The 27,981-nt window shown below is 47.3% G+C and overlaps 1 protein-coding gene across 4 annotated transcripts; it reads right to left on the bottom strand.

Moving 5' to 3' along the window:
* HJV (hemojuvelin BMP co-receptor) lies at positions 1-27,949 on the bottom strand. 4 transcript variants are annotated; one of them, XM_044272669.1, is made up of 4 exons: positions 27,544-27,949; positions 4,279-4,423; positions 3,247-3,746; positions 1-2,359 (listed from the first exon to the last, which is right to left on the bottom strand). In XM_044272669.1, exons 2-4 carry the CDS (start codon positions 4,367-4,369, stop codon positions 1,739-1,741), a joined length of 1,212 nt encoding a protein of 403 aa, XP_044128604.1. In that variant the 5' UTR covers positions 4,370-4,423; positions 27,544-27,949; the 3' UTR covers positions 1-1,738. The 4 variants fall into 4 exon arrangements, with proteins under 4 accessions (XP_044128604.1, XP_044128607.1, XP_044128605.1 ...); XM_044272672.1 differs by lacking the exon at positions 27,544-27,949 and adding an exon at positions 13,029-13,610; XM_044272670.1 differs by lacking the exon at positions 27,544-27,949 and adding an exon at positions 13,023-13,609.
* Positions 27,950-27,981: the final 32 nt, after the last annotated feature.

Raw genomic sequence — 27,981 nt, 5'->3', positions numbered from 1 at the left:
TTTTCTAACTGTACTTTTTAGTCGCCTTACATACAATCGTCTAGTCGCTTATTCCATAGCCTGTAATGCAGTCTATGGGATTTTTACAGGCAGCTCACTATGATAGGCCTGGCAGCCTTTGCAAACCCCCAGGCTGCCATAGCAACCAATCAGAGCCGCGGGGTAACGATCAAAGAACAGAGGGAGCCCCCCTCCCTCTCTCTTACCCCAATAGCGTCCGCGGCATCTGAGGGGTTAAATGAATAGGATCTTGAGTTATCTCCAATTCCGGTCACTGCAAGAAGGTGTCTGCTGTATTATATAGGCGGCACTTGCCATGTATGTAGCGAGCTCAGCTTGTGATCCTGCTCCATACAACCGCCTAAAGCAGGGCTGGCCAATCTGCGGCTCTCCAGCTGTTGTAAAACTACAACTCCCACCATTCCCTGCTGTAGGCTGATAGCTGTAGGTAGACTGGGCATGCTGGGAGTTGTAGTTTTGCAACAGATGGAGAGCCGCAGGTTGGCCAGCCCTGGCCTAAAGCATACGTCCTACAGAATTAAGGGGTTAATCATCGTGTTGCGCTGGTTAATTATTTAATGTAAGTTTATAGCAGCCAGAGCTTTATCTTACTGCTACAGAGCTCCAAATCCCTGCATGGGTTCAGAAGACTGCAATATTTTGGCTGCCTGCAGAGGGAGCTAAAGAGCTTTCTACATACTGTTTATACATAGAACTTAATAACAATGCAGTATTCAGTAAGCTCCCTCTAGTGGCAAGTGCAGGTAGCCAGCATTGCGTCTTTTGGGCATTTGGTGAATTAAAAAAACAGCAGCGTGCTGTCTAAGCCTGTGACCACTGTGGCCAATGACTTATTTCAATGTGACTGCTGCCCGGAAGTGAACAGAGACTGTCAGGATCCGGAGCAGCGGCAGCACTGGACTGGGAGTGGATAGAGACTGGCAGGGACCAGAGCAGCAGTGGGGTTGGACCACCAGGGTCAGCTGAAATTGAGTATTTGTTATTCTATTAAGTGCTCCCAGCACTTGGCCAACCCCTTTAGGCTAATTTCTGGTGGCTTCTAGAGTGCAGTGCATTGTGGGGGCTCATATATCAGTTACACAGTATGGTTCACATCACGTTTTTGTCATATGTTCATTAACGTTTTATTTAATGGAACTCTATGGTGATGGATGCCATCTTCTGAGGCATCTGTTATCATATACTTTTTTTGTGTACGTTAAACATATGACAAAAGCGCAATGTGAACACAGCCCTAGTTCGGAATCTGCATCAGAAATCCCACTTGCAGATTGAAGTGCTGCAGGTCCACATGTGGTTTAGCCACATTTAATCCACTTTTGGGAAACCATTGCGGTTTCTACATTAAGACGTGATGTCAGTACTTGGCGTAAATTTTAAATGATGGGCAACATCCATGTCCCATTGAAAACAGTGGGGCACAGATTTTACATGGTTTTCATCACAGGCAGAAAATCCACAAAATGAAAGTAGTGTGAACATACCCGTAAAAGCTAGGCGTTATGTCACATGTCTGACATCAGGGTGGGGCTAAACCTTTGTCTGTTTCTAAGGGCAACCAGCAAGATTTTGAAAACCGCTCAATAACATAAAGTAGCTGAAAATCAGCAGAAGAACAATACATTTACAAAGTAACCGGTCGTTTTACGTAGAAAGGGCTAGAAATGCAGAGACGCTCCTGATGGGCTGATAAGCAACACCCTCCATTTTGGAAAGTTCAAGCAAAGGGATTTATATTCCCGATGAGAGTGAGCACAAGTAACAGGCTGAGCGATAACCCTGCTCTACTCTCCGCTTTGCTGAATATATGTAGTGTTCCCGGTTCAGGGTGAAAATCTCTGGCATCTTCCAAGGCGTGAAAAGCTGCGTCCGTCAAATTGACATTCCCTGACGCCATCAAGTCAAACACACACGATTCAAAATACATGTCTTCTACGGCCAGCCGCTCCCTGCACAGCGACCGGGCGCTCTCCATGCTCAGAAAGTGAGTCCTGCTGAGGTCTTTAGTCCTTGAGATCAGTTGACTGGATGGGCAGCCACCTACACAGAGCTGTAAGTCCTGCTCTTCGCGAAAAGCTTGAGAGATCTCCTCCGCCATACGTAAGGAGAATGACAGCTGGCTGCCCAGCTGGCGCACACGGATCGTGGTGCCTATGAAAGCAGCGTGGATCTCTATGTACTTCCCAGGCTCCTTCTCATGAATGGTGAGGCTGCTGCCACCTGCTCTTCTGCCGCCATTGACAGAGCCGTCATCGAAAGCTGCTGGAAGGTTGCCCACTTCTGCCTGGTAAACTTTCTGGTCAATGCACTGCTTCATGTTCTTGAAGATGATCGTTAGCTATGAAAACAAGAGCGAAACAAGGCGATAAACCACACGTTTGACATATGGTGGTCACTTTTTACCACTTTATCTCATGACAGACATTATTCTTGTGGTCAATGTTGCAGGTGCCTAAAAGTTTGTGCAACGTTTCTTTCTCCAAAATACTATCAGAGAGAAAATTTCGAGTCAGGTCAAGCTAGACTGTAGAAGTGTTTTCCTATGTTGTATTTGACAAGCCTCTCCCCAGCCCTCACAGTCCTTGAAGGGTCACTGTCATCTGCTTTGGTACTACTAAACCACCGGCATGCCATAGCGGGTGTTTAGGGTACAGGTACTATACCTGCCCACGGCAACGCTATCCATCCCTGCAAAAAATTGGAAAATAATAATGGACTAACTAAGAAGAGTCCAGGACTCTTCACCAGCATCATTAGCACTGTGCCAACATAACCAAGGACATTACACGGCACATCAGGCACATGCACAGTAAAGCAAGGCGTACCATCCTCAGCTTCATCAGCACAGTATGCGCCAGATACTGCTGGAGAAGAGTCCCGGACTCTTAGATCGATACGTTAGAGTTACATCTACATTTACTGTTCTTTGTGAGGACTGATGCGTTTGCTATGGACAGGTTTGAGACTCTAAACCCCAACTGCATAATGTAATGCTAGTGGTTTATTGGTCCCAAACCAGGAGACGTTCATGAAGGTATGGCAACTCTCTTCCGACAGGATCAGGCATGTTGGATTTTAACATCCGATCCGTTTGTTCTCAAGGAAAATAAGTAATCGACAGTCCTCTCATGTGCGCTATAAGGGTCATTAGCTATATGTGGAGTACACATAATGCTTGGTGCTCCAATTTCTACCCGCCCTGCACCGATTCACCACAAATATTACCTTGCTGATGACTGTAGCATTGGAGGAAGGTTGAAGCGGTGTGCTGGTTGTCTGGACAAACAGATATTCATTGTCTAGAAGAGGCCATGACCCCTTCACCTTGCAAGTTTGAAAGTCACCACTGAAAGTGCGAACATGGGGGTCCCCAAAAACCCCGCAGTGCAGATACTTGGGATCAATCTCGTGTTTTTCTCGGTAGACCTTGTCATAATCACAGGCCTGCTTCACATGACCATTGGGAAGAGGCTGCGGCAGCTGCCTTCTGGGTGGAGCGGTGGGCCCCACCTTCGAGCAGTTGTGCTGAATCATACGATCCTCAATGATGTGAACGGCAGAGTGGTACACCAAGTCTCCGCGGCAGGTCCGGGCCGTGTTACGAGTGCACTGGGAATATGCACGTAAGGCGTTGCAGAATACAGCGTTCTTGTTGGAGATCCTTGGATTCGATATGGCGGCAACATAATCCGTGTTACATTTCACAATTTTACACTGCGCATCCACTGTACAGGGAAGAAAAGACAAAGATTTAATGATGAACCTAACAAATCTTAATTAGTGGCGTCTTCTCCTCCATATGTACCCACAATCCCGGCTATCAGTGGAGATGGGTCTACACACCAAAGCCCATGTTCAACCTGATGGCTTAGACTGCCTGTAAGGAGTACAAATAATGGTATATCGCTCGGACCCCCACTGAACCTGAGAATGAAGGGGGCACAACACTAAACTATCGATGTGCCCCTTCATTCCCTGGATCAGGGACGACCCTCACTGATCATAAAATGCCACTTTAAGGCATAGTGTGTTTACAATTGTCTACTGCAGAAAGGGCAAGATTTAAAGGGACGGAAAAGGGGCATTTGTCTCCTAGCCTCCGCAACCCTCCTCAGGATGATTAGTATCATTGAAGATCAGATCCTCTGCTTGTTGGACAGGAGGCAGTTTGCATCCACGTTGCTAAAAGTCCAATATCGGGAATCATTCGCTCTACTAAGTATAGTTTCTACAAGTTAAAATTTCCATCCTTCCTACCTTGCTCCCAGAAAATTAGCAGAAGCACGGTCTTGAAGAGGACACTGTCTGGAGATCTTGAGAGATAACGTCTAGGGGTCGGCCTACCCATTCCAGTCCATTCAAATCTCCCGAGATGGTCACTCCTCACAGGTTCATTCTCCACCTGGAATGATAAACTTTATTTATTTTATGTCTTTTTTTACTGCATTCATTTTGAGGGCAAATTGGTGAAAACTAAAAAGCCTTATGGACCAAATGCTTCTATATATATATATATATATATATATATATATATATATATATATATATATATATATATATACACCTCCTATATCAATGCCTCGACCACAGTCATTACAGCTTCTCAATTTTCAGTTTCCATGCCTATTCAGCAACTTGGCAGGGTTGTGATAGATCCCTCCTCATGCCATGTATACCCGCTATCCCTTGACTGGCAAACATCCAAGGTTTCAATGAAGACTGGATGACTGCCCAAGTGTTCTTCAAGTAGCTCTTGAACTTCAAGAAGGAAAAATAAGGATTGGCCAAGAAGGATGGATGTAAGACTGGGATTTAGTCACAGCATGCTATTGGTCTTTTTAGCCAAGTCATAACTTGAGTGTTAAATCCTTTAAATGCGTTAGAATCATTTACATGAGTAATAGGCGGACCTCAAGTTTTTAATCGTTTTTTTGTTTCTTAAATTGTATCCAGTGAAGGACAGATGACTACCGATTTTATCCTTTGGTGTTATTTTTGCCATTTTCCATTACAATTAGCAGAAGATGTGCCATCTCCTGATCACTCAGCCAAGTCTGGGTCAAGACAGGTAGAAACATCAAAGGAAACTCAACACCTTCCATAAAAATACATGTCCATACCTAATCATTGACTATAAGAGGTTGAAATGCGTCAGTTATGGAATTTGGTATACATCCATACGTGAGATCAGTTATCAAACCCTGGTTCCCTCTGTAGAGCTTCATAATTCCCAGACCTGGACTAGGTGGATGCTATGTATAATGGCTGTGCATCAGCAAGGCCTTTTGGTCAGTCAAAAACTCCAGCTGGGCTTATAGGACAGCGCTTTCCCCACCTCTTAGGCCTATATTACACCAACAGATTATCTGACCTATTTCTGTCCAATCAGACCAATAGTTTGTGTGTATAACTAAAGATCTGTGTGTGTCAGAAAATCATGATTGGTCAGAAAATCTGTCAGATAATCTGTTGGTATAATACAGGCCTTAGATTCTTTCAAAAGATTACATCTGAAGTCCTTTTGAAGTTTCTGATCAAGTAATAAGTCTTGAAGTGGGTCTCTCACCAGGAGAATTTACTGTTAAACTATTGCTCACATAATGGGTGTTAAAGGGGTTCTTCCATGATTAGTGTAAAAAACAAAAATCAGACATCATATAGTACAATCTCTTTCTAACAGAGCTAGGACCAGCCCAGGGATCTCCCCATTCATTGCTCTGCTAGATTTATATCTTCTTCTGCAGCTCAGGAGGCATGTCCATTCTGCTGAAGCTCTCTCCCTATAACAGCTCAGGAGCCTCTCAGGAGGCATGTCCATTCTGCTGCAGCTCTCTTCCTATAACAGCTCAGGAGGGCGTGTCCATTCTGCTGCAGCTCTCTCCCTATAACAGCTCAGGAGCCGCTCAGAGGGCGTGTCCATTCTGCTGCAGCTCTTTTCCTATAACAGCTCAGGGGGGGCGTGTCCATTCTGCTGCAGCTCTCTCCCTATAACAGCTCAGGAGGCAGTTGAAGGATTAAACTGAGCATGTGCGGCCATCTCAGTGAGCTGGACAAAGAAATAAAATAAAAAAACAGCAGGTGGCGCTATACAGATACATTTAACTCACTGGCTATACAAAATTTTTTAATTACATAGAATTACAAAAAGTATTCAGATCCAGGTGCTGGTTTAAAAACTGTAGAATATTTTTGGTGGGACAACCCCTTCAAGATGGGCTCATATTTGTATATGGATTAAAAGTACATTTTCTCCAGCAGTGGATCACTAAATGGAAGGTATGGTTGCATTCATCTGAGCTAGGCCTACAAGGCATTGAGTCTGGTCTAACAGTGAAGTTCCTGGTGACAGGCTCCCTTTAAGGGTCTTTCTCGTGGACCGATGAGCAGGAAGAAAGATTCAGAACAATCATCAGCCCATCGTAACACCTCACCGATCGGATCGTTTTTGTCAGAATAAACGTCCTCAGTTGTCCACAGCACATCTCCCCGTGCAAACCGGATGTGCTGCTGACCCAACATAAAGTATAGGGGAATGAATGATCCTAGAAAAGATTGTTCATCCCCTATACAGTTTTGATGTGGTCTATGTAGAAGCTGAAGAGTACCAATCAACTTGTTTGATCATCGCTCACTGGGCTAACACTTACTGAGAGGCAGCATCTTCCATGGACCAACTGGACAGGCTACGTTTTGGTCCCTTGAGGGGGCATTTAATGGATACTTTTGCATAGACTTCCTAAACGTGAAAGAAAGGTCAGCTCCCTCTCCAATTCCATGAAAACGCATTATTAAGAATAAACCTGGAAGTCCACCCCAAATCACTGACGCATTTCAGGCATCTAGGGTCATTATTTGTAGCTTGGACTCTAAAAATAGAAAATGCATCAGCATATGTTAAAGGTGATATGGTTTCCAGCATTACTAGACGGTTGGAGGACCGGCAGACCATCTGCATCAATGCTACATTGGGACTTTTGTATCAGTTTCACTTGAAATGCATTTGAGGAGATTTATCCCCTCCCTCCCCGCGCCTGATTTCTGGCATAAAAAAGTTGCAAACCAATTGTGACTTTTTAGACAAAATATTGTCCCATGCACCATTTTTACGACACCCCTCACCACTTTTGTGAAAGGGGGCAGGGTGAGCGAGCGGGTGTCTCTATCGACCGCGACAAATTCAGACAGTTTTCTGTCTCAAAAGACAGTTCTGAGCGGCTGTAGATTTTTATTTAGGCACACAGACTGCTGGAGGATGTGCCTAATATATGACGATACGCATCTTCAGGCAGCACCGGGGAAATCAAGACTGGAGCAGGAACGGTTGTCAGGCGGCCATTGTCCTTTAGGCTTTAGGAATCACGACCCTTAGGTCCGCAGTCACACATGGCCATACAATTTTTCACGTCCCTTTCAGGTTCGGGGTAAGACGTATATCTACATAGCACTTATTGCCTTGCCACATGTGGGCGATTAGGGGGTCCGGCCATGCAGCATGTGTGCTTCATATGTGTCCTGCTGTAAATGGCCGATCTGGCATCTTCTACCTCCCATCTGTCCGTGGAAGACTCTCACTAGCTGGGGGTATTAACTGTGCCGTTTGGCCTGTCACGTAGAGGAATGCATTGCTAATACCGCTCAGCTGTGAGAGCCGCTGGTTGCACCCGTCAGGGCACAACATGTGCAAAGCCTGGAGCGTGAACACAGCACCGCTTATCAGGGTGAAGAGGGTGATGCAGCTCCACCACTTTCCTACATCGCTGCGTCCTGCAGAGGCCTACTAGACTGCACAATGGAGGAAACCTGCACGGGTCTAGGGGGTCAGTAAGATTCCCTAGACTAAACTACTCAGGACATGAACGTATCTGGTGGATCGTCTCCCTACACGGAGCCCTGTTAGCGACTTTCTTTCCACACCACTAGTACAAGTGGCAAGTGAACCCTCTCAGGGAAGTTTACAGGGTCTTATTGCCCCCAAAACTTTAGACTAATTACAGTTTTTTTTAAAGGGATCTAGCCCCATAAACAATCACCATATTAAAAACATTGAAGAGATAATACAAAAATTAATTGAGCTCTTAATACGATATCATGGATTGAGCATTTCTGGGACTCCAAGCAAAGGTACGTCTGGGGGCCCCTGTCGCAACCGTAAGCTCCACACTGATAAGACCCTACCCATTGGCAAGCTAAGCTCAGCCCTGTCGGCTGCGCAGGTTCTATGTCCACCCCTTTAATTCTTTTGGGGCCTTGTGGTCTCTGGGTCCCCAAATATTTGTGTGGTGCTAAAGTCTGCCACTAGGTGTAGCTATACGCTGTGAAAAGATAGCACCAGGGTGCTGGTTTCTGCTCCGCCACATAAGGAGGCATTATAAACGGCACAGTGTAGTCTGGTGAACGGGTGACAGATTTTGCCCCGGATCTTCAAGGTACATGTCTGCCCTATAAAGACCAAGCTCACAGGTACAAGTGCAGTAACTCCTTAGCATGCCCTATATTGGGGTGGGCAGACCAGTCAGCCTATGGACAGAAGGGGCCTGTAGTCCCTCAATGAAAGGTGTTTAATATTGATTACCTATACTCAGGATAGATCATCAATATCTGATCAGCGGGGATATACCAAGCACAGCGCTGTACATTGTATATTTCACCTCAATTCCATTCCAGCGGCACAAAGGCCATGTGACCGATGGACGTGACGTCACAGCTCCCTCATGCATGAACCCCATAGCAATGCCTTGATGACAGCGGACGTCACAGCTCCCTCATGCATGAACCCCATAGCAATGCCTTGATGAGAGCTGACGTCACAGCTCCCTCATGCATGAACCCCATAGCAATGCCTTGATGACAGCGGACATCACATCTGCCTCATGCATGAACCCCATAGCAATGCCTTGATGACAGCGGACATCACAGCTCCCTCATGCATGAACCCCATAGCAATGCCTTGATGAGAGCGGACGTCACAGCTCCCTCATGCATGAACCCCATAGCAATGCCTTGATGAGAGCGGACGTCACAGCTCCCTCATGCATGAACCCCATAGCAATGCCTTGATGACGGCGGATATCACAGCTCCCTCATGCATGAACCCCATAGCAATGCCTTGATGAGAGCGGACGTCACAGCTCCCTCATGCCTGAACCCCATAGCAATGCCTTGATGAGAGCGGACGTCACAGCTCCCTCATGCATGAACCCCATAGCAATGCCTTGATGACAGCGGACGTCACAGCTCCCTCATGCATGAACCCCATAGCAATGCCTTGATGAGAGCGGACGTCACAGCTCCCTCATGCATGAACCCCATAGCAATGCCTTGATGACAGCGGACGTCACAGCTCCCTCATGCATGAACCCCATAGCAATGCCTTGATGAGAGCGGACGTCACAGCTCCCTCATGCCTGAACCCCATAGCAATGCCTTGATGAGAGCGGACGTCACAGCTCCCTCATGCCTGAACCCCATAGCAATGCCTTGATGAGAGCGGACGTCACAGCTCCCTCATGCATGAACCCCATAGCAATGCCTTGATGACAGCGGACGTCACAGCTCCCTCATGCATGAACCCCATAGCAATGCCTTGATGAGAGCGGACGTCACAGCTCCCTCATGCATGAACCCCATAGCAATGCCTTGATGACAGCGGACGTCACAGCTCCCTCATGCATGAACCCCATAGCAATGCCTTGATGACAGCGGACGTCACAGCTCCCTCATGCCTGAACCCCATAGCAATGCCTTGATGACAGCGGACGTCACAGCTCCCTCATGCATGAACCCCATAGCAATACCTTGATGAGAGCGGACATCACAGCTCCCTCATGCATGAACCCCATAGCAATGCCTTGATGACAGCGGACGTCACAGCTCCCTCATGCATGAACCCCATAGCAATGCCTTGATGACAGCGGACATCACAGCTCCCTCATGCATGAACCCCATAGCAATGCCTTGATGACAGCGGACGTCACAGCTCCCTCATGCATGAACCCCATAGCAATGCCTTGATGACAGCAGACATCACAGCTCCCTCATGCATGAACCCCATAGCAATGCCTTGATGACAGCGGACGTCACAGCTCCCTCATGCCTGAACCCCATAGCAATGCCTTGATGAGAGCGGACGTCACAGCTCCCTCATGCATGAACCCCATAGCAATGCCTTGATGACAGCGGACGTCACAGCTCCCTCATGCCTGAACCCCATAGCAATGCCTTGATGAGAGCGGACGTCACAGCTCCCTCATGCATGAACCCCATAGCAATGCCTTTCTACAGCACAGTGCACTTTCTGCAGATACAACCCCATTCACAAGCATGGAATGGATTTTCAGTCGCAGATATTTCTAACGAGCCTCTCTGACGGCACAGCCCTATAGACTGTACATAGGCCCCAATTCCTCTCGGGCTTCCTGAGGTTGGAGATGTTATTTTAGGTTAATCTCTCATTATTTTCACATTCTTTGGCACCAACCGCGTCCATCTGTTGAAGTTCCAGCTGACACAATTTTGGGGTGACATCATTACGCTCCTTTTTTTGGGAAATCAACAAATTAGAGGTTCCCACACGTAACCCCTGGTGTCGGGCGAGCCTTTTAACATCAGCTTGTGTGCTGTACCATAAAATCGCATGAATGCGTTACGCTCATCTCTCCATCCTCATCTCGGCTAAGGAAATGCTGCAGATTTATGTCCAGACTCAGATGTTATAACTAGTCCCATTTAAAGAAAAAAATCATGTTCTTCTATCGGAAACATCTGCGTCCCCTTCCCCCACCCCGTCCTCCATATATCTCCTTTTTTCTTTCACCTGCATCGGGGACTCAGAAGTTAAGCTCGCTTGCCACAGACCTGTCTTGACCTTCTTCTAATATAAACCATTTGCTGCCATCATTTTCTATGCATCAAAGAACTGAGGCCAGCCGCTCTATGGGAAGAGGACGGAGATGGGAACATAAAGCATTAAAATCAGGGGCACCCTTTACGTCCACCTGCTGAATACCAAAGGCTCCGCAGCTGGGAAGAGGAGTTGTCTTGGCCAAACTCTTTTTCTATCAAGCTAATTGCTCTCTGAAGACTTGGGAAGTATTTCCTTCCAGATCAACATGTGGCCAGATGTCCATATGGGGGGGGGGGGGGGGAGACATCGCAGATGTATATTACCATGAAACACTGCGCTCTCTCATAACGAAGGCCTTGCTTACTTTAGGAGATCAAAAAGCTTACAAGACGTGAGATTATGTAATCGCCAGAAACCTTGTTTGCTCATTGAATTTGTAACTTTTCTGGACGAGATACAGGAGAAACTCAAGATCTTCCCATCTTCTCGATGCAATGTTACCTAGCATTGGAGCAGACAGATGAAGCAGTGCCGAAATTGTCACTTTGACATTTTGGCTTTTGACCCCTGTTGCAGATTATGCCATGATTTCCATCCCCCCCCAAAAAAAAATATGAAAAATGGCCAAGTGAAGTGTGGCTAAACCCTTTTGGGGTTGCATGGTTTTTGCACAATGATATCTCGTAAGATAATATAGTTTTATGTCGAACCAAAGCAACAAAGACATCATGACACACTTAGCTGTACTACATCTTACAGACTTATGGTCGATTAACACGTCCGCAAAACGAATCCCCAAAATTGCGGAACAGGTGTGGACCCATTCATTTTAAATGGGGCAGCTAAAGACGCAGACAGTTGCGGATGTGTGAATGGACCCTAAGGGCCTATTCACATGAACATATCCGCAAAGTACAGATGACGTCTGTGTGCATCCCGCACGTTGTAACAAGAATAGGACGCGTTCTATCATTTTTGCGGAGCCACGGAATGGACGTGCAGATGCGGACAGCACACGGGGCACCGTCTGCAATTTTTGCGGACCCATTGAAATGAATGGGTCTACGCGCAGTTAACTAAAAAAATGCGGATCGGAAGCAGACCCCAAATACGGTCGTGTGAATAGCCCCTAAATTAGTGATCAGGTCAGCAAAATTATCCATGACCCAGAGGAACGTCCATCTTTGATTTTGCTGCGCATAGTCGGCAACACAGCAGCTATGCCTAGGCTTAAAATCCTAAACCGTAATATAGTGTATGAATGAAATTGGTCAGCACAGCTAGATGGAGGCACCACACGGCCCAGCAGGCTCACATGACTCCGTCCCTTCTATCAATATGGTAATCTTATACCCCCTAATTAGAGCATCAAGAGCCACCTTGCACGCTCTAAGGCTAGTTTTACATTAGTGTTATCATTTTGGCAGAGGATCGCCTGCTGGAGCTCGGTGAATATTACCAAAAATGCCTGTCGGGTAGCGGATGGATCTCTGCCGGACCCCATTATAGTCAATGGGGGCAGCTGGCATTGCAGCAACATCTGGCACTGCTGGATGCAGAGAGCTCACATAACGTTTATGTCAGAGACCTTACTACCTCGACGAGTCAATTGCAAGCTGCCCGAAGGGTTAATTGTTTTGCAGGAAATCTCAATGTTGTTGTAACAATGTAAACTTTGTAACAACAGGGGCCCTGGCTCACTGCCAAGATCAGAGGAAGGGGACGGCTCTGACAACAGCTCTGAGGCCCGGCCAACCTCTCGAGGTCACCAGGAGACTCCTCAGCGCAAGCAATAATAAGACATTATTACAAGCAGAAGGTAGCAGTGAGCAGTTATAAGGTTTAGGCCTCCATCTTTATATCAAGTAGGAATTATACATTTTCATTGGAAAAAATTATGAGGATTCCCCCTTTAATAAGCTTGGCTGGAGGACCAGTTTAGCAAATCCAGTCACCGAAAATAGATAAAACCAAGTCCCAATGGATGAGGAATCTCCATAACTTTCAGTAACCAGGTTTACTCAACATATAGCTCAGCCATGTGGTGGCCCACAGTATGTCGCCCATAGGCTCCCATGTTCAACAAATATATACCGCCCTTTTGGCCTCCATTAGGCGAATAAGCCAAACACACACAGCAAACACGTCATGAACATACCCTTACTTCGAACCCTTACTATGAGGCATGTTTTCTGATGTCCACGTTGTGTAGCAGCAGTGTCCTCTGGCAAGTATAGAGGTTGGAAAAACACAATCTCTGTCCACCTGAAATATATTTCAAAGACAGCCGGCGTTCACCCCCTCCACTTTTTTGTCCTGTCCTCCTCCATAAGAGTGATAATCCGGGACTTTCAGAAGCAGCTGTCCTTCTGTATCTACAAGGATTTCGAGAGCTTCGGTGGCTGTCAGTTTAAGGACTCGATCTAAAACCAAACTGTCCTTCACACACAACACGTAAGGGCATCAGCCGTCCAATCGGGGCTCGGCCTGAAATAAAAACCTCACTGGAGTCTCCTGTCCTACAGGGTCCAATCCCTAGGTCATTAGGAACCCAAGAAAAAGTCCTGTAGTGGTGAATCCTCATCTACAAGTTTCAGTCTACAGTGTAATTCCATCACGTAGAAAGACCATCACATAGCATCGTCTTCGAGTTGACCAAATATTCTCCCCCCGAAATGATCCTATAAAGCTTCTCTCTTTCTCTCTCTGCAGTCATTAAGCAATAGCCATAGTTTGCTTCCACCACACACACACAAAGCTAATGATCAACAGGTTCCCGGTATGGACAGCAGAAGCCTTGATCTTTGTCAGTCCTGGTCCATGCCAAGTCAAAGAGGAGGAAATGAGAGGAACGCAGATTGGTCCTATTATTATTGTGTGACCTGAAGCTCCTGGGACCCAATGCAAGCTCTTTATCCATAGGAAAGGTGATAAATGTCTGATCACTGGTGTCCCAGGATTAGGGCCCACACCATTACTGGAATGGTTCACTCAGTGAGGAGGAGCTTCAATGGAGCAGAGGCCAAGCATGCCCAGTGATGATTCATTCACAGTCTATGGGACTGACGGAAACTGCCAAGTACTGATGTGGAACCAGGAGCTTGGACCTCGTCATAGTGATCGGTGTAGATCTCAACAGTCCAACCCCTCAGCAATCAGACATTTATCACCAACAAGGTTAACAGTGTTGTCCCATGAAGATAGGGATTAAGAGTCTGATTGGTGGGGGTACGACTTGGGGCCCCTACTGATCACATGCTCCTCTTTCATGGAGCAACATGCATGTGTGTCCTCCCCTCCATTAAAAGGGTTTCCTGGATTTTTATATTCATGGCCTATGCTCGGGATAGATCTTCAATATGAGATTGTCGGGGGTCTGACTCTCAGCACGCTGCCGACCGGCGATTTGAGGAAGCTGCAGAGCTCGCTGGAGCTCTGGTGAGCACTGCGGCCTCTTCGAAGCTTAACAAGCACAGCGCCGTACATTGTATAGTGGCTGTGTCTGGTATCGCAGCTCAGCCCCATTCACTTAAATGAGACTGAGCCGTGCCTCTTCTTACAGCAGATCAGTGGGGGTGCTGGAAGTCGGATCCCCACCAATCAGATATGACTTATCCTGAGGACAAGCTGTCAATATCAAAATCCAGGAAAAACACTTTAAATTATATGGGACTGCCAGAGATAGCCAAGTGCAATCGCTCAGCTACCTCCGAGTGCAGAGCACATGCTCTATTTAAATGGGATCCAGTTCTCGTGACTAGGTTGGGCCCCAGTGGTCGGACCCCCACTGACCCCCTTACTAAAATGTGCCTTGAGGGGTTAAAAAATAAAAAAAATTAACTCACCTCATCATCTTGTTCTCGCAGCCGGCATCATCTTCTTTCAGGACCTGCAAAAGGACCTGCGCTGGCGTAATCCTATCTTCATTCAGCAGGACCTGTGCTGACGTAATCCTTCTATCTTCATTCAGCAGGACCTGTGCTGACGTCACCGCGCTCACCACGCGGTGACGTCATCAAAGGTCCTTTTGCAGGTCCTCAAAGAAGAAGAAAGAAAACGATGCCGGCTGCGCGAACCAGAGGATGAGAAGAGTTTATTTTTATTTATTTTTAACCCCTCAATGCACATTTTAGTAAGCATTCTGTATTCAGAATGCTATTATTTTCCCTTATAACCATGTTATAAGGGAAAATAATACAGTAAATGGACTTTAATGGGGTTCCGGGGTTGCTCATCCCTATCATCTCCTAGCAAGTATGCGTGAAAATCGCATTGCATCCGCACTTGCTTGCGATTTTCGCGCATCTCCATTAATTTCTATGGTGCCTGCGTTGCGTGAAAAACGCAGAATATAGAGCTTGCTGCGATTTTCACGCAACGCACAAGTGATGCGTGAAAATCACCGCACATCTGAACAGCCCCATTAAAGTGAATGGCTCCGGAATGCGTTCACCTCACGCATTGCACCCTGTGCGGAATTCTCGCCCGTGTGAAAGGGGCCTAAGGGTCAGGCTATCAAACCTCCAAAATGTAAGGCATCTGAGGTGCTGTGCCCTTCCTATGTGTACACTATGCTGCAGGCACATCGTCGCCCAGGCCTTGTAGAAACGCACCTCTGCTAACATCACATTATTAACTGAAATAAACCATGCAGGAGCCATAGCGGTGTTATGTCAGGGAATTACCCATAAGGCAGTTTACTGATTTGGTAATAAGCCCCTCGTGTGAGGCGCTGCCCTCCGGCTTACGTTTATTTTGGTAAGGCAACAAGCGTACTCTAAATTTAGATCCCGCTCCGGACAGGGCCAATTAAAACATGCACCTGGCAGGCGGTTGTAGAAATAGCTGACGTGGGGGGCAGAGCCGGCCGTGCCGCCATCTCCTGCACTGGGGCCATGCAGTGTACAATATCTAGCCACCAAACATAAATCTTCCATCCGCTTATTCCATTTATTTCTAAGTACTATCTGTATCTGGGAAAGCTGGGTGACACCCAATACGGACCACCATTACATCTCTCTCAGGGTTTGTCACCAGGCTTTTCAAATCTTCTGAATGGCGAATGTGCCTTGGTATGCAGTGACCCATATGCAGGAGATGTGCCTCTGCTTTGTGAGGTAGGGTTGCCGTTCGGGTTTCTAGGAAAGCTGGGTGACAGCTAATATGGCCTTATTATAGCTCCTCTAGGTGTGTCACCCAGCAGTGGCGGACATAGAAAAGTAAGGGCCCCACAGCAAGGATCAAACCAGGCCCCCCACATAGGACAGAAGGGGTTCTGCGTAAACCCCTTTCAATGACCCTTGGGCCATTTTTCCACTGCCTCATTTGCTAAAAGTTGTTCCTTTAGGGCGTATTGCGTCCTGCAAACGGCAGGTCGGCAATCCACAGCCGCCGCATGTGCACCACGCATCACGGATGCGGTGCAGACAGACCACGGACCCATTTAAGTTGAATGGGTCCAGCCCGCTGCACGGATGTTGCCCGCGCATTGGGGACCGCAATTGCAGTCCTCAATGCACGGAACGGCCGCACAACGGCTGTGTGCATGTGACCTTAGATGGTGGAGTCCGGACCAAGTATTCACCTCCAGTAGAAGAGGAGATAATCCCAACTAGGGCTACTTTCACACTGGCGTTTCTGGGTCCGCTTGTGAGATCCGTTTCTGGGCTCAAAACGGATCAGTTCAGCCCCAATGCATTCTGAATGGATAAGGATTCCACTCAGAATACATCAGTTTGGCTGCGTTTGGTCTCCGTTACGTTTTTTAGACGGTCACTAAAACGCAGCTTGCAGCATTTTGGTGTCCGTCTGACTATGCACAATGTAAGTCAATGGGGACGGATCCGTTTTTCACTGACACAATATGGTGCAATTGAAAACGGATCCGTCCCCCATTGACTTTCAATGTAAGTCAAGACGGATCCGTTTTAAATAAGACTTTTTTTTTTAATGCAAACGGATCAGTTATTAACGGATACAAGCGTTTGCATTATCGATGCAGATCCGTCTGTACAGATACCAGACGGATCCACACCAAACGCAAGTGTGAAAGTAGCCAAGGCTACATTCACACGAATGTATTTTGTTTCCGCGTCCGTCCCGTTTCTTTTTTGCAGATAGGATGTAGACCCATTCATTTCAACGGGTCCTGCAGAAAAGGCAGACAGCACACCGTGTACTATCCGCTATCTGTATGTCCGTTCCGTAGCTCCACAAAAAAAATAGAACATGTCCTATTCTTGTCCGTTTTGCGAACAAGGAGAGGCATTGTTACAATGAATCTGCGAAAAAAATGGATGCCATCCGCAAAACACATATGGTCGTGTGAATGTAGCCTAAGACTGGGCCCCATAGCCGTCGCATGGTCCGCCGCTATGGTAGTTACGCCCCTGTCACCCAGCCTTCTGAACGGCAAATAAGTCTAGTTATGCTGTAATGCATACACAGGATATGTTTGCCATTTAGGATTCTGGGAAAGCTGGGTGACATCTAATACTGTCACAAGTCACACTTAGCTTGTCACCCAGCTTTTCAAGTCTTCTGAATGGCAAATGTGCCTTTGTATGCAGCAATATGCAGGCAGGTTTTCCATTCAGGATTCTAGCAAAGCAGGGTGACATCTAATAGTCCCCATTATAGGTCCCTCTTTGTTTGTCACCCAGCTTTTCTAGCCTTCTGAATGGCAAATAAGTCTAGTTATACAGTAATACATACAATGGGGATGTTTGCCATTTGGGCATTCGGGATTCTGGAAAAGTTGGGTGACATCTAATACAGTAACCATTACTCTTAGTTTGTCACCCAGCTTTTCCATACAGCCTTTGTATATGTGAAACGGTACATACACAGTCACCATTAGACTGGGGAGTCACCCAGCTTTTCCATACAGCCTTTGTATATGTGATACGGTACATACACAGTCACCATTAGACTGGGGAGTCACCCAGCTTTTCCATACAGCCTTTGTATATGTGATACGGTACATACACAGTCACCATTAGACTGGGGAGTCACCCAGCTTTTTCCGACTAGTGAATGACAAATGACACAAGCACCTGATGTACTCTGACCTTAAGGCCTCTTGCACACGACCGTATGGCTTATTCAGTATTTTGCTGTCCGCCAAAAACGGATCTGCAAAAAATACGGATGACGTCCGTGTGCATTCCATTTTTTTTTGCGGAGTGGAACAGCTGGCCCCTGATAGACAGTACTATCCTTGTCCGTTATGCGGACAATAAGGACATGTTCTATCTTTGAACAGAAATACAGAAACGGAAGGCATACGGAGTACCTTCTGTTTTTTTTGTGGATCCATTGAAATGAATGGAACGCAAAAAACGGAACGTAAGCGGAAAAAAAAAATGTTCGTGTGCAAGAGGCCTAAGGCCCCTTTCACACGGGCGAGTTTTCCACGCGGGTGCAATGCGTGAGGCTCTGCAGATGAGCGGTGATTTTGACACATCACTTGTGCGTTGCGTGGAAATCGCAGCATGTTCTATATTCTGTGTTTTTCATGCAATGCAGGCTCCATAGAAATGAATGGGGCTGCGTGAGAATTGCAAGCAAGTGCGGATGCGGTGCGATTTTCACAGAGATGATGTTAGTAAATTGATTAAAGTCAATTTACTGTATTATTTTCCCTTATAACATGGCTAAAAAAGGGAAAATAATAGCATTCTTAATACAGAATGCTTACTAAAATGTGCCTTGAGGGGTTAAAAAAATAAAACTTAACTCACCTCATCCACTTGTTCGCGCAGCCGGCTTGTCTTCTTTCTTCTTCTTTGACGACCTGCAAAAGGACCTTTGATGACGTAATCGCGCTCACCACGTGGTGACGTCAGCGCAGGTGTTGCTGAATGAAGATAGAAGATCCTTCTATCTTCATTCAGCAAGACCTGCGCTGACGTGTGAATGGACCCTAAAGGTGTATGTTTAGCATCAGGTGCATATTCTGTTTCCCACCTGTTACCTAGAGTATCTTGTTTCTGTAATAGTGTTTGGTTTAGTTGAGAAGACCTGTGGTCCTAGCAGGACTATCAAAGCTGGGTGCCATAGCCACACCTTCTCCGCAAACTCTGCTCAGTCATTCTAATTGAATCTGAGTATACACATGGATCCTGAGTTACATCCTGTATTATACTCCAGAGCTGCACTCACTATTCTGCTGGTGCAGTCACTGTGTACATACATTACTTATCCTGTACTGATCCTGAGTTACAGCCTGTATTATACTCCAGAGCTGCACTCACTATTCTGCTGGTGCAGTCACTGTGTACATACATTACTTATCCTGTACTGATCCTGAGTTACAGCCTGTATTATACTCCAGAGCTGCACTCACTATTCTGCTGGTGGAGTCACTGTGTACATACATTACTTATCCTGTACTGATCCTGAGTTACATCCTGTATTATACTCCAGAGCTGCACTCACTATTCTGCTGGTGCAGTCACTGTGTACATACATTACTTATCCTGCACTGATCCTGAGTTACATCCTGTATTATACTCCAGAGCTGCACTCACTATTCTGCTGGTATAGTCACTGTGTACATACATTACTTATCCTGTACTGATCCTGAGTTACAGCCTGTATTATACTCCAGAGCTGCACTCACTATTCTGCTGGTGGAGTCACTGTGTACATACATTACTTATCCTGTACTGATCCTTAGTTACATCCTGTATTATACTCCAGAGCTGCACTCACTATTCTGCTGGTGCAGACACTGTGTACATACATTACTTATCCTGTACTGATCCTGAGTTACAGCCTGTATTATACTCCAGAGCTGCACTCACTATTCTGCTGGTGGAGTCACTGTGTACATACATTACTTATCCTGTACTTACCCTGAGTTACATCCTGTATTATACTCCAGAGCTGCACTCACTATTCTGCTGGTGCAGTCACTGTGTACATACATTACTTATTCTGTACTGATCCTGAGTTACATCCTGTATTATACTCCAGAGCTGCACTCACTATTCTGCTGGTGAAATCACTGTGTACATGTTTTCTATTAGGATTACAATTGTGTTTCTATATGGCCTCTTGCACACAAACATTTTTTTCCCCGTTTACGTTCTGTTTTTCTGCATTCCGTATACAGATCATATACGGAACCATTCATTTCAATGGATCCGCAAAAAAAAACGGAAGGTACTCCGTATGCCTTCCGTTTCCGTTCCGTTTAAAGATAGAACATGTCCTATTATTGTCCGCAGAAGACTACTTTCACACTCGCGTTTAACATAGCCAAGAAGGATCCGTCTTGAACACCACTGAAAGTCAATGGCGGACGTATCCGTTTTCTATTGTGCCAGATTGTGGCTCAGAAAATGGATCCGTCCCCACTGACTTACATTGTGTGTCAGAACGGATCCGATTGGCTCAGTTTCATCAAACGGACACCAAACGAATCCGGACCCATTCATTCTCTATGGGGCTGGAACAGTGTGGTGTCCGCATCCGCATTTCCGGAGCATCCGCATTTCCGGAGCGTGGCCCTGATCTTCCGGTCCGCGGCTCCCCCAAAAAATAGAACATGTCCTATTCTTGTCCGCAGACAAGAATAGGCAGTCCTATGGGGGTGTCGGCCGCAATACACTACGGACGTGTGAATGGACCCTTACAGGCATATTTGGCTTTCAGGAGTTTGGAAAAGATGGGTGACAGGCAATACAGTCACCATTACAACCCTTCTCAGTGTTTGCTGCCCAGCTTTTCCAGACTACTGAAAGGATAAGAGTGATGTATCTGGTTAGGCTTGTAAGGATTCTGGGAAAGCTGGGTGTAAATAGACTCCGTTGCATGTCTTAGGGGATGTTTTTATACCTCATTAGATATGTTTTCCATTCAGGATTCTGGAAAAGCTGAGTTATAACCAATATGACCTGCAGATATGTCATCTCAGATAGCTCGGGGTTTGCTACCCAGCTTATCCAGACTACTGAATGGCACATCTGCTATGTTAAACAGTTATGGATAAGGATATTTGCCACGTCTGGGAAAGCTGTGTGGCAGTGAATGCAGCCATCGTTATAGCTCACCCAACTTTTCCAGACTCCAGAATGACAAATCTGCCCGGTTAGACAGCAATACATACATTGGGTTTGTGCCTCCGCCTTTCAGGATTCTGAGAAAGCTTGGTGACAACTAATACAGCTGCCGTTACCCAACCTTTCCAGACTACTGAACTACAAATCTGCCTGGTTATGCAAGAACACAAGTCAGGACTCTGGTAAAGCTGGGTGACAGCCATCACGGCCGCCCTTACAACTCCTTTAGGGTTTGACACTAGGTTTTTCTTGGCGCAAAGGGGTAAGGTTAAGAAATTGGCATGGGGGGGGGGGGGCATTTCAGTTTTTTCGCCTCAGTCGGCAGAAAGGCTAGGTGCGCCTCTGCGCGCAGGGGATGCACCTCTACCTTTTTGTCAGGTTTGCCGTTCAGGATCCAGGGAGAGCTGAGTAACAATGAAGACAGTATATGGTTCTGGCCGTATATTGCTTTTATTGGGGTCGGCTCTGTCAGGGGGGAGTCCTAAACCAGGAACGATGTTAATGGCGCACAGACGTAATTACAGCAGCGAGGTGTCGGGGGACGGAGAGCATCTGACCCTTCTACTCCCGCCAGGTGCCGAGGAGCGGCCATGTTGGATCTGTCAAGTCGAGCTCTGGGGAACAGGCTATGAAATGCATCACTAATCCGCTCGTATCAGGGCTGCTCGCAGCTGTTCAACAGGTTGAGCGTTCCTGGCCAAGTCCTATTGAGCTGCGTACCGTCATGGCACGGCGGATTACAACTTTGTGGATATTGAGGTAGCTGCATTAATTGGGGGGAGGGGGTCCCCCCATTTTTTTTTACGGGAACCAACATCTCCATGCATTCATTGAACAGCCCATTCAGTCCAATGGGAGCCATGTAATTCCTCATTTCTCCTGTGGAGGTGCTGTAGGGAAGCTTATTGCCTGGTAGGATTGTAGTATCGGGAGAGGTCCACCCTCCCCAACAAAAACAAAAAATTATTATTTAAGATCCCATGTTCTGTCTCTCGGATGTTATGTGGCTCTGAGAATAATCCCCTCTACCCTGGGTAGATGAGGCTGGGGTCCTCCATAGCCTCATAGCAGCGGCAGAGAAGAATTTGTTAAAGGATCGTCCACTTTTTCACAACCCCTTACCATATTGCCTTTATGGGGTGGGGGTCTCTGGACTCCCCTCTGTATATAATTAGCCCCAGGAAAAGGCACCCGGTTCCTCCTGCAGGACCATTGGCATCTGCTCAGGAGCTGTTTAATGGTAGGAAGGCACTGGAATGTACTGGTGCCTTACTGGGCTTCTATTTTCGGACAGGATTTCCCGCTCCTTGATGACGGTGTCACCTGTGCGTCGTACTCACTGTCCACACACGTGTGAGGTTACTCACTGGCCGGACACGTGGGGGCCACGTTCACATCAGTGCCCCCCCCAACTCTGCCACCATAGTGAATGCCCCCCTAAGAGCCCTCATACCCCCCTCTCCTTCTGTATGTCACTCCTGACATTCTATGTGCTGCTGTGACGCCCCTTCCATTCACAGATTGTCTGGGATCTCCATGTTGTCTCCATCCCCCTCCTCATATGCATTTAATCAGATGGGTGGACAGATCACTGCACCACGCTAGACCACTGTACTGAAATACTCTGTGCTGCTGTGAAGCCTCTTCCATTCACTCTCTGTGATCTCCATGTTGTCTCCATCCCCCTCCAAGCAAATCAGATGAGTGGACAGATCCCTGCATCTCGCTAGACCACTACACTGAAACACTCTGTACTGCTGTGAAGCCCCTTCTATTTAAATCTATGGCCCCCACTTGCCTCACTTCCTCATGCATTTAACCATATGAGTGGACAGATAACACTCTGCGGAAATACTCTGTGCTGCTGTGACACCTCTTCCCCTCACTGTCTGTCCACAGCCTAATGTTTCACCATTCCGCTCAGATCATGACACAGCCCTTGTCAGACGAGGCCCTATACCAGGGCCGGCTCCAGGTTTATGTGGGCCCTTGGGCGATACATCTCAGCGGGCCCCTTGTGGTATTTTTTTACATCTACATGTACCCCTGTGGCTACCACACCGTATAATGACTCCCACACAGTATAATAACCCCCAGTGGCCCCCCACACAGTATAATGACCCCCCCAGTGGCCCCCACACAGTATAATGACCCCCCAGTGGCCCCCACACAGTATAATGACCCCCCAGTGGCCCCCACACAGTATAATGACCCCCCAGTGGCCCCCACACAGTATAATGACCCCCCCAATGGCCCCACACAGTATAATGACCCCCCCAATGGCCCCACACAGTATAATGACCCCCCCCAGTAGCCCCCACACAGTATAATGACCCCCCCAGTGGCCCCCACACAGTATAATAACCCTCCCAGTGGCCCCCACACAGTATAATGACCCTCCCAGTGGCCCCCACACAGTATAATGACCCCCCAGTGGCCCCACACAGTATAATGACCCCCCCAGTAGCCCCCACACAGTATAATGACCCCCCCCAGTGGCCCCCACACAGTATAATGACCCCCCCAGTAGCCCCCACACAGTATAATGACCCCCCCCAGTGGCCCCCACACAGTATAATGACCCCCCCAGTGGCCCCCACACAGTATAATGACCCCCCCCAGTGGCCCCCACACAGTATAATGACCCCCCCCAGTGGCCCCCACACAGTATAATGACCCCCCAGTGGCCCCCACACAGTATAATGACCCCCCCAGTAGCCCCCACACAGTATAATGACCCCCCCAGTAGCCCCCACACAGTATAATGACCCCCCCAGTGGCCCCCACACAGTATAATGACCCCCCCAGTGGCCCCCACACAGTATAATGACCCCCCCAGTGGCCCCCACACAGTATAATGACCCCCCCAGTGGCCCCCACACAGTATAATGACCCCCCCAGTGGCCCCCACACAGTATAATGACCCCCCCAGTGGCCCCCACACAGTATAATGACCCTCCCAGTGGCCCCCACACAGTATAATGACCCTCCCAGTGGCCCCCACACAGTATAATGACCCCCCCCCACACAGTATAATGACCCCCCCAGTGGCCCCCCATTTAGAATAATAACCCCCCAGGGGTCATTATACTGTGTAAGAGGCCATCAGTAGCTGGAACTGACTGGGCCCCACAGAAAATTTTTGTACAAAACCCCCCACCCCCAATGGGTTCATATCACAGTATAATATACTAGAATCTATTTACTGTAAAGACATTAGCCCTACCCTGGAATAATAATATAATAATACAATTATTTATTAAACAGAAATACACCTATATTAGGAGTATTTCTGACAAAGATTGTGGCGCAATCTGCAACTTTTTCCTGCTCATGCCACGTCTAAAAAAGGTGGCGTGGGCAGGAAGGGGATACAGTTATTGGATAAAACCGCCATACAGTGACTGGATAAAAGGGTATAAGGGGGCACAGTACATAGAATGACTAGGGGCACTGTACAGGGTATGGTAAGAGGGCACAATGCGGGTATAAGGGGGCACAGTCACATGACCCTGTGACAGTAGATGGTCCTTATGGTGAATGCAGTTTAGACACCGCCATAATGAGAGGCAGAGGACTGAGACAGGGGCCCGGGGCCCTGGATGGACAGGAGGGCTGCACACAGCAAGTAGGTGGAAGGGCCTCTGAGGGGGATTAATACAATTAGTAGGGGCAGCAGCAGGTCTGTGCAGGGCAGCAATAGGGTTAGGGTGAGACAGCAGGGGCTCCAGGAGGATGAGATAGGACAGGATATGAGGGGCAGGTGTCATGGAGGCAGTAAAACAACTACATAGCATGAAGCTGCTGCTCTACTACAGCATCCAGCAGCAGCTCCAAGAGTTCCCTGACCTCCCCCACAGACTCACAGACTCTGTACACTACTGCTCCAGCCCTGCTCTCTCTCCTCCTCAGGCGGCAAGTCCTGTGCAGAGGGGGCGTGTCTGCTCTGCTGAAATGTAGAGGGGGCGTGTCTGCTCTGCTGAAATGTAGAGGGGGCGTGTCTGCTCTGCTGAAATGTAGAGGGGGCGTGTCTGCTCTGCTGGAACGTAGAGGGGGTGTGTCTGCTCTGCTGGAGCGTAGAGGGGGCGTGTCTGCTCTGCTGGAGCGTAGAGGGGGCGTGTCTGCTCTGCTGGAACGTAGAGGGGGGCGTGTCTGCTCTGCTGGAACATAGAGGGGGCGTGTCTGCTCTGCTGGAGCATAGAGGGGGCGTGTCTGCGCTGCTGGAGTGTAGAGGGGGGCGTGTCTTCTCTGCTGGAGTGAAGAGGGGGCGTGTCTTCTCTGCTGGAGTGAAGAGGGGGCGTGGCTGAAGCTTCTCAGGCTAGATATCTTGCTCTGCTGGAGTGAAGAGGGGGCGTGTCTGAAGGTCTGCAGCACAGGAGCTTTTAGGGGGCACAGCTGCAGCCGCCCTCTGCATGCTATTGCTGCTCCTTGCTCCAGGGCCCGAATCTGTGGCTTCCACAATAGCTACGCCCCTGGAGCTGCGGTTAGCGAATGAAATGACCGCCGCTCCCACCTGTATTGATGGAAGCGAGCATAGTAGCGCCCTGGGCCCTGGCTTCTGTCCAGGTATGCCGGGTGCTGACGCCGGCCCTGCCCTATACCCTCTAACATAAATTAAGCAAATAGACAGTGCCCCACTACTCCTCTTCTGAAATCCTCTGTGCTTCTGGATAATCTTTTTTTGAACAATCATTGTTTCCCCCAATGCATTGTCCAGGTAAGATATTATCGACTACTTACAATATAACAGTTAGTTGGGTCATGACTACAGAAGTGATATTGTGGCTGCAATACCAGACTCAGCCAGTGTGCAAAAGTGGCACTGTTTCAGGGAGAAAAAAAAAAAGGACTTTTTTTTTCCCTTCTTAATCTCATAACTTCCTGCAAGTAGAGCTGGACTTTTATGGCACCAGGTGTCTCCACAGATCGCCATCCTCTTCACAGTTAAGTGTAACCGGGGTTTACATCTCTATGTGATTCCTGTGTCCTGTAATGACTGGTCGCCCCCCAGCCCCCTCCACGGGACTGAACTGTCAAAGGCGAATTCCTGCCATGTTACCGAGCAGCTGCTGTCACCCTGAACCATTCCTCGAGAAAGCAGACACGTCCCAAAGAGCATGCACCCCAGTCCCTTAGTGGTGTCCAGGGTGCTATTCCCAGGGTACTGAATGGCCCCACAGCATTGGAAATAATCACCAGTAGATTTTTTTTTGAAAGGTTTTTGAATTTGGGGGTAAATGGTGGAATGCACCCCCCCTGGTCACAGCTGCTTTCATGTTTGCCTGTAAGCTCCTGTACAAATAGGCAGAAACAAAGTGACGGGCGGGAGGGAGAATTCACAGCTTGGCAGGTTGTGTGGTGTCATGGGCAGCTGGGGCAGACCACACCACCGAGCCGCATGTGTGACATCCGAGCCCCGCTCACATAGTCCAAGGATAACAAGAGGCCGGCAGCTCCTAACAGGATGGTCCTCTGCCGCAGATCTGGACCCGGCCTTATAGATCACATTTTTATATTTTACAATTTCGGTATGTTTTCACAAAATTTTATCTAGCTTCACAATAAAAGCTTTAAAAAAAAAGCCCCCAATATAGTAGATCTAGAATAATTCTTATTAAATGTTTTTTTTTTTAAAGCAAACGTGGTAAAATGTTTCCTTTTATTTTGAAAATGTTTTATTTATTTTTTGAGAAGGGAAAAAAATCTGCAATAGATATATAGAGACTTACTAAAATAATAAAAGCATTAGGGTACTCTCACATTAGCGTTTTTCTTTTCCGGCATAGAGTTCCGTCCTAGCGGCTCAATACCGGAAAAGAACTGATCAGTTTTATCCTAATGCATTCTGAATGGAGAGCGAGCCGTTCAGGATGCATCAGTTCAGTCCCTTTTACGTTTTTTGTCCAGAGAAAATACCGCAGCATGCGGCCAAAAATACTAAACACTTGTCGGAATGCCGGATCCGGCGTTAAGTGTTCCGACAAAACGGATCCGGCTTTCCGGTCTGCACATGCGCAGACCTTTACAAATGTAAAAAAAAAAAAATGAATACCGGATCAGTATTTCCAGAGAGACGGATCCGGTATTGCAATGCATTTGTGAGACGGATCCGCATCCGGATCCATCTGACAAATGCAATCAGTTTGCGTCCGGATTGCCGGATCCAGCAGGCAGTTTCGGCAACGGAACTGCCTGCCGGAATCCTCTGCCGCAAGTGTGAAAGTACCCTAAGCCATACATTTTTGTGTTTGTATGTATATAGTGTAAATATACCATTTTTTTAAATTAAATTAAAATGTGAATAAATCTTTGTAAATTTATGGGGTCAAGTAACAAAAAAATGACTAATTCACAGTTCAGAAATATACAGAAAAATTAATTATATCTTAAAAATATGCAAAGAATTATATATATATATATTAAAAAGGGAAAATGTAAAAAAAAAACAACACTAAATAAATATTATAATTAGTTAAAAAAAAGATAAATTATATTTTAAAATACCATTAAAATCAGTTTTTTTACATTTTTATCAATTAAGTATTTGAAGAAAAAAATAAAAATAATTAATCAGACCAGCGCAGATTAGTTGCCTTTGCAGACGTCACTTACCTGGCACGCCGTACTCGGGCTCTAGGAGTCACTTGCCCATAACCCTTGAGCCACTGCTGCAGGTGGCGATGAACAGAACGTATTAAACCTGCATCCCGTCTCCTGCAATACGGCTGACCCCCAATATGAAGTGAGCCCACCGCACTTCTCCCAGCTCTGTACCCTCATCTAGGACCACCTTTTTTTTTTTTTTGGGAGAGGGTGGGTGCAGTTGGTCTCAGCAGGGCTCCGGAGATACCAGAGGGAAGATAAATCAGTGGACATTGGCACCTGCTCTGTGCTTGAACAACTGTGTATGGCCTCGGCCGCGCTCAGTGCATATGTTATTGCAGGATGGAGGACGTACAGTATAGGGTGTGTGAGAGAGGGAAGGGGGGAGAGACTAGAGGGGGCTAAAAAAAGACTGAAACAGATGTAGGGGAAGCCAGCAAGCTGCAG

This window comes from Bufo gargarizans, chromosome 11 (assembly GCF_014858855.1).
Source record: "Bufo gargarizans isolate SCDJY-AF-19 chromosome 11, ASM1485885v1, whole genome shotgun sequence".
Lineage (NCBI taxonomy): Eukaryota > Metazoa > Chordata > Amphibia > Anura > Bufonidae > Bufo > Bufo gargarizans.
This window is presented reverse-complemented; position numbering and strand designations above follow the sequence as displayed.

Coding starts and splice junctions, on each gene's coding strand:
- HJV (XM_044272669.1), bottom strand. CDS start 4,369: ATGGGTAGGCCGACCCCTAGACGTTATCTCTCAAGATCTCCAGACAGT. Junction 3,747..4,278: donor GCTAATTTTCTGGGAGCAAG/GTAGGAAGGATG, acceptor TTCCCTGTACAG/TGGATGCGCAGTGTAAAATT. Junction 2,360..3,246: donor ATGCTACAGTCATCAGCAAG/GTAATATTTGTG, acceptor TTGTTTTCATAG/CTAACGATCATCTTCAAGAA.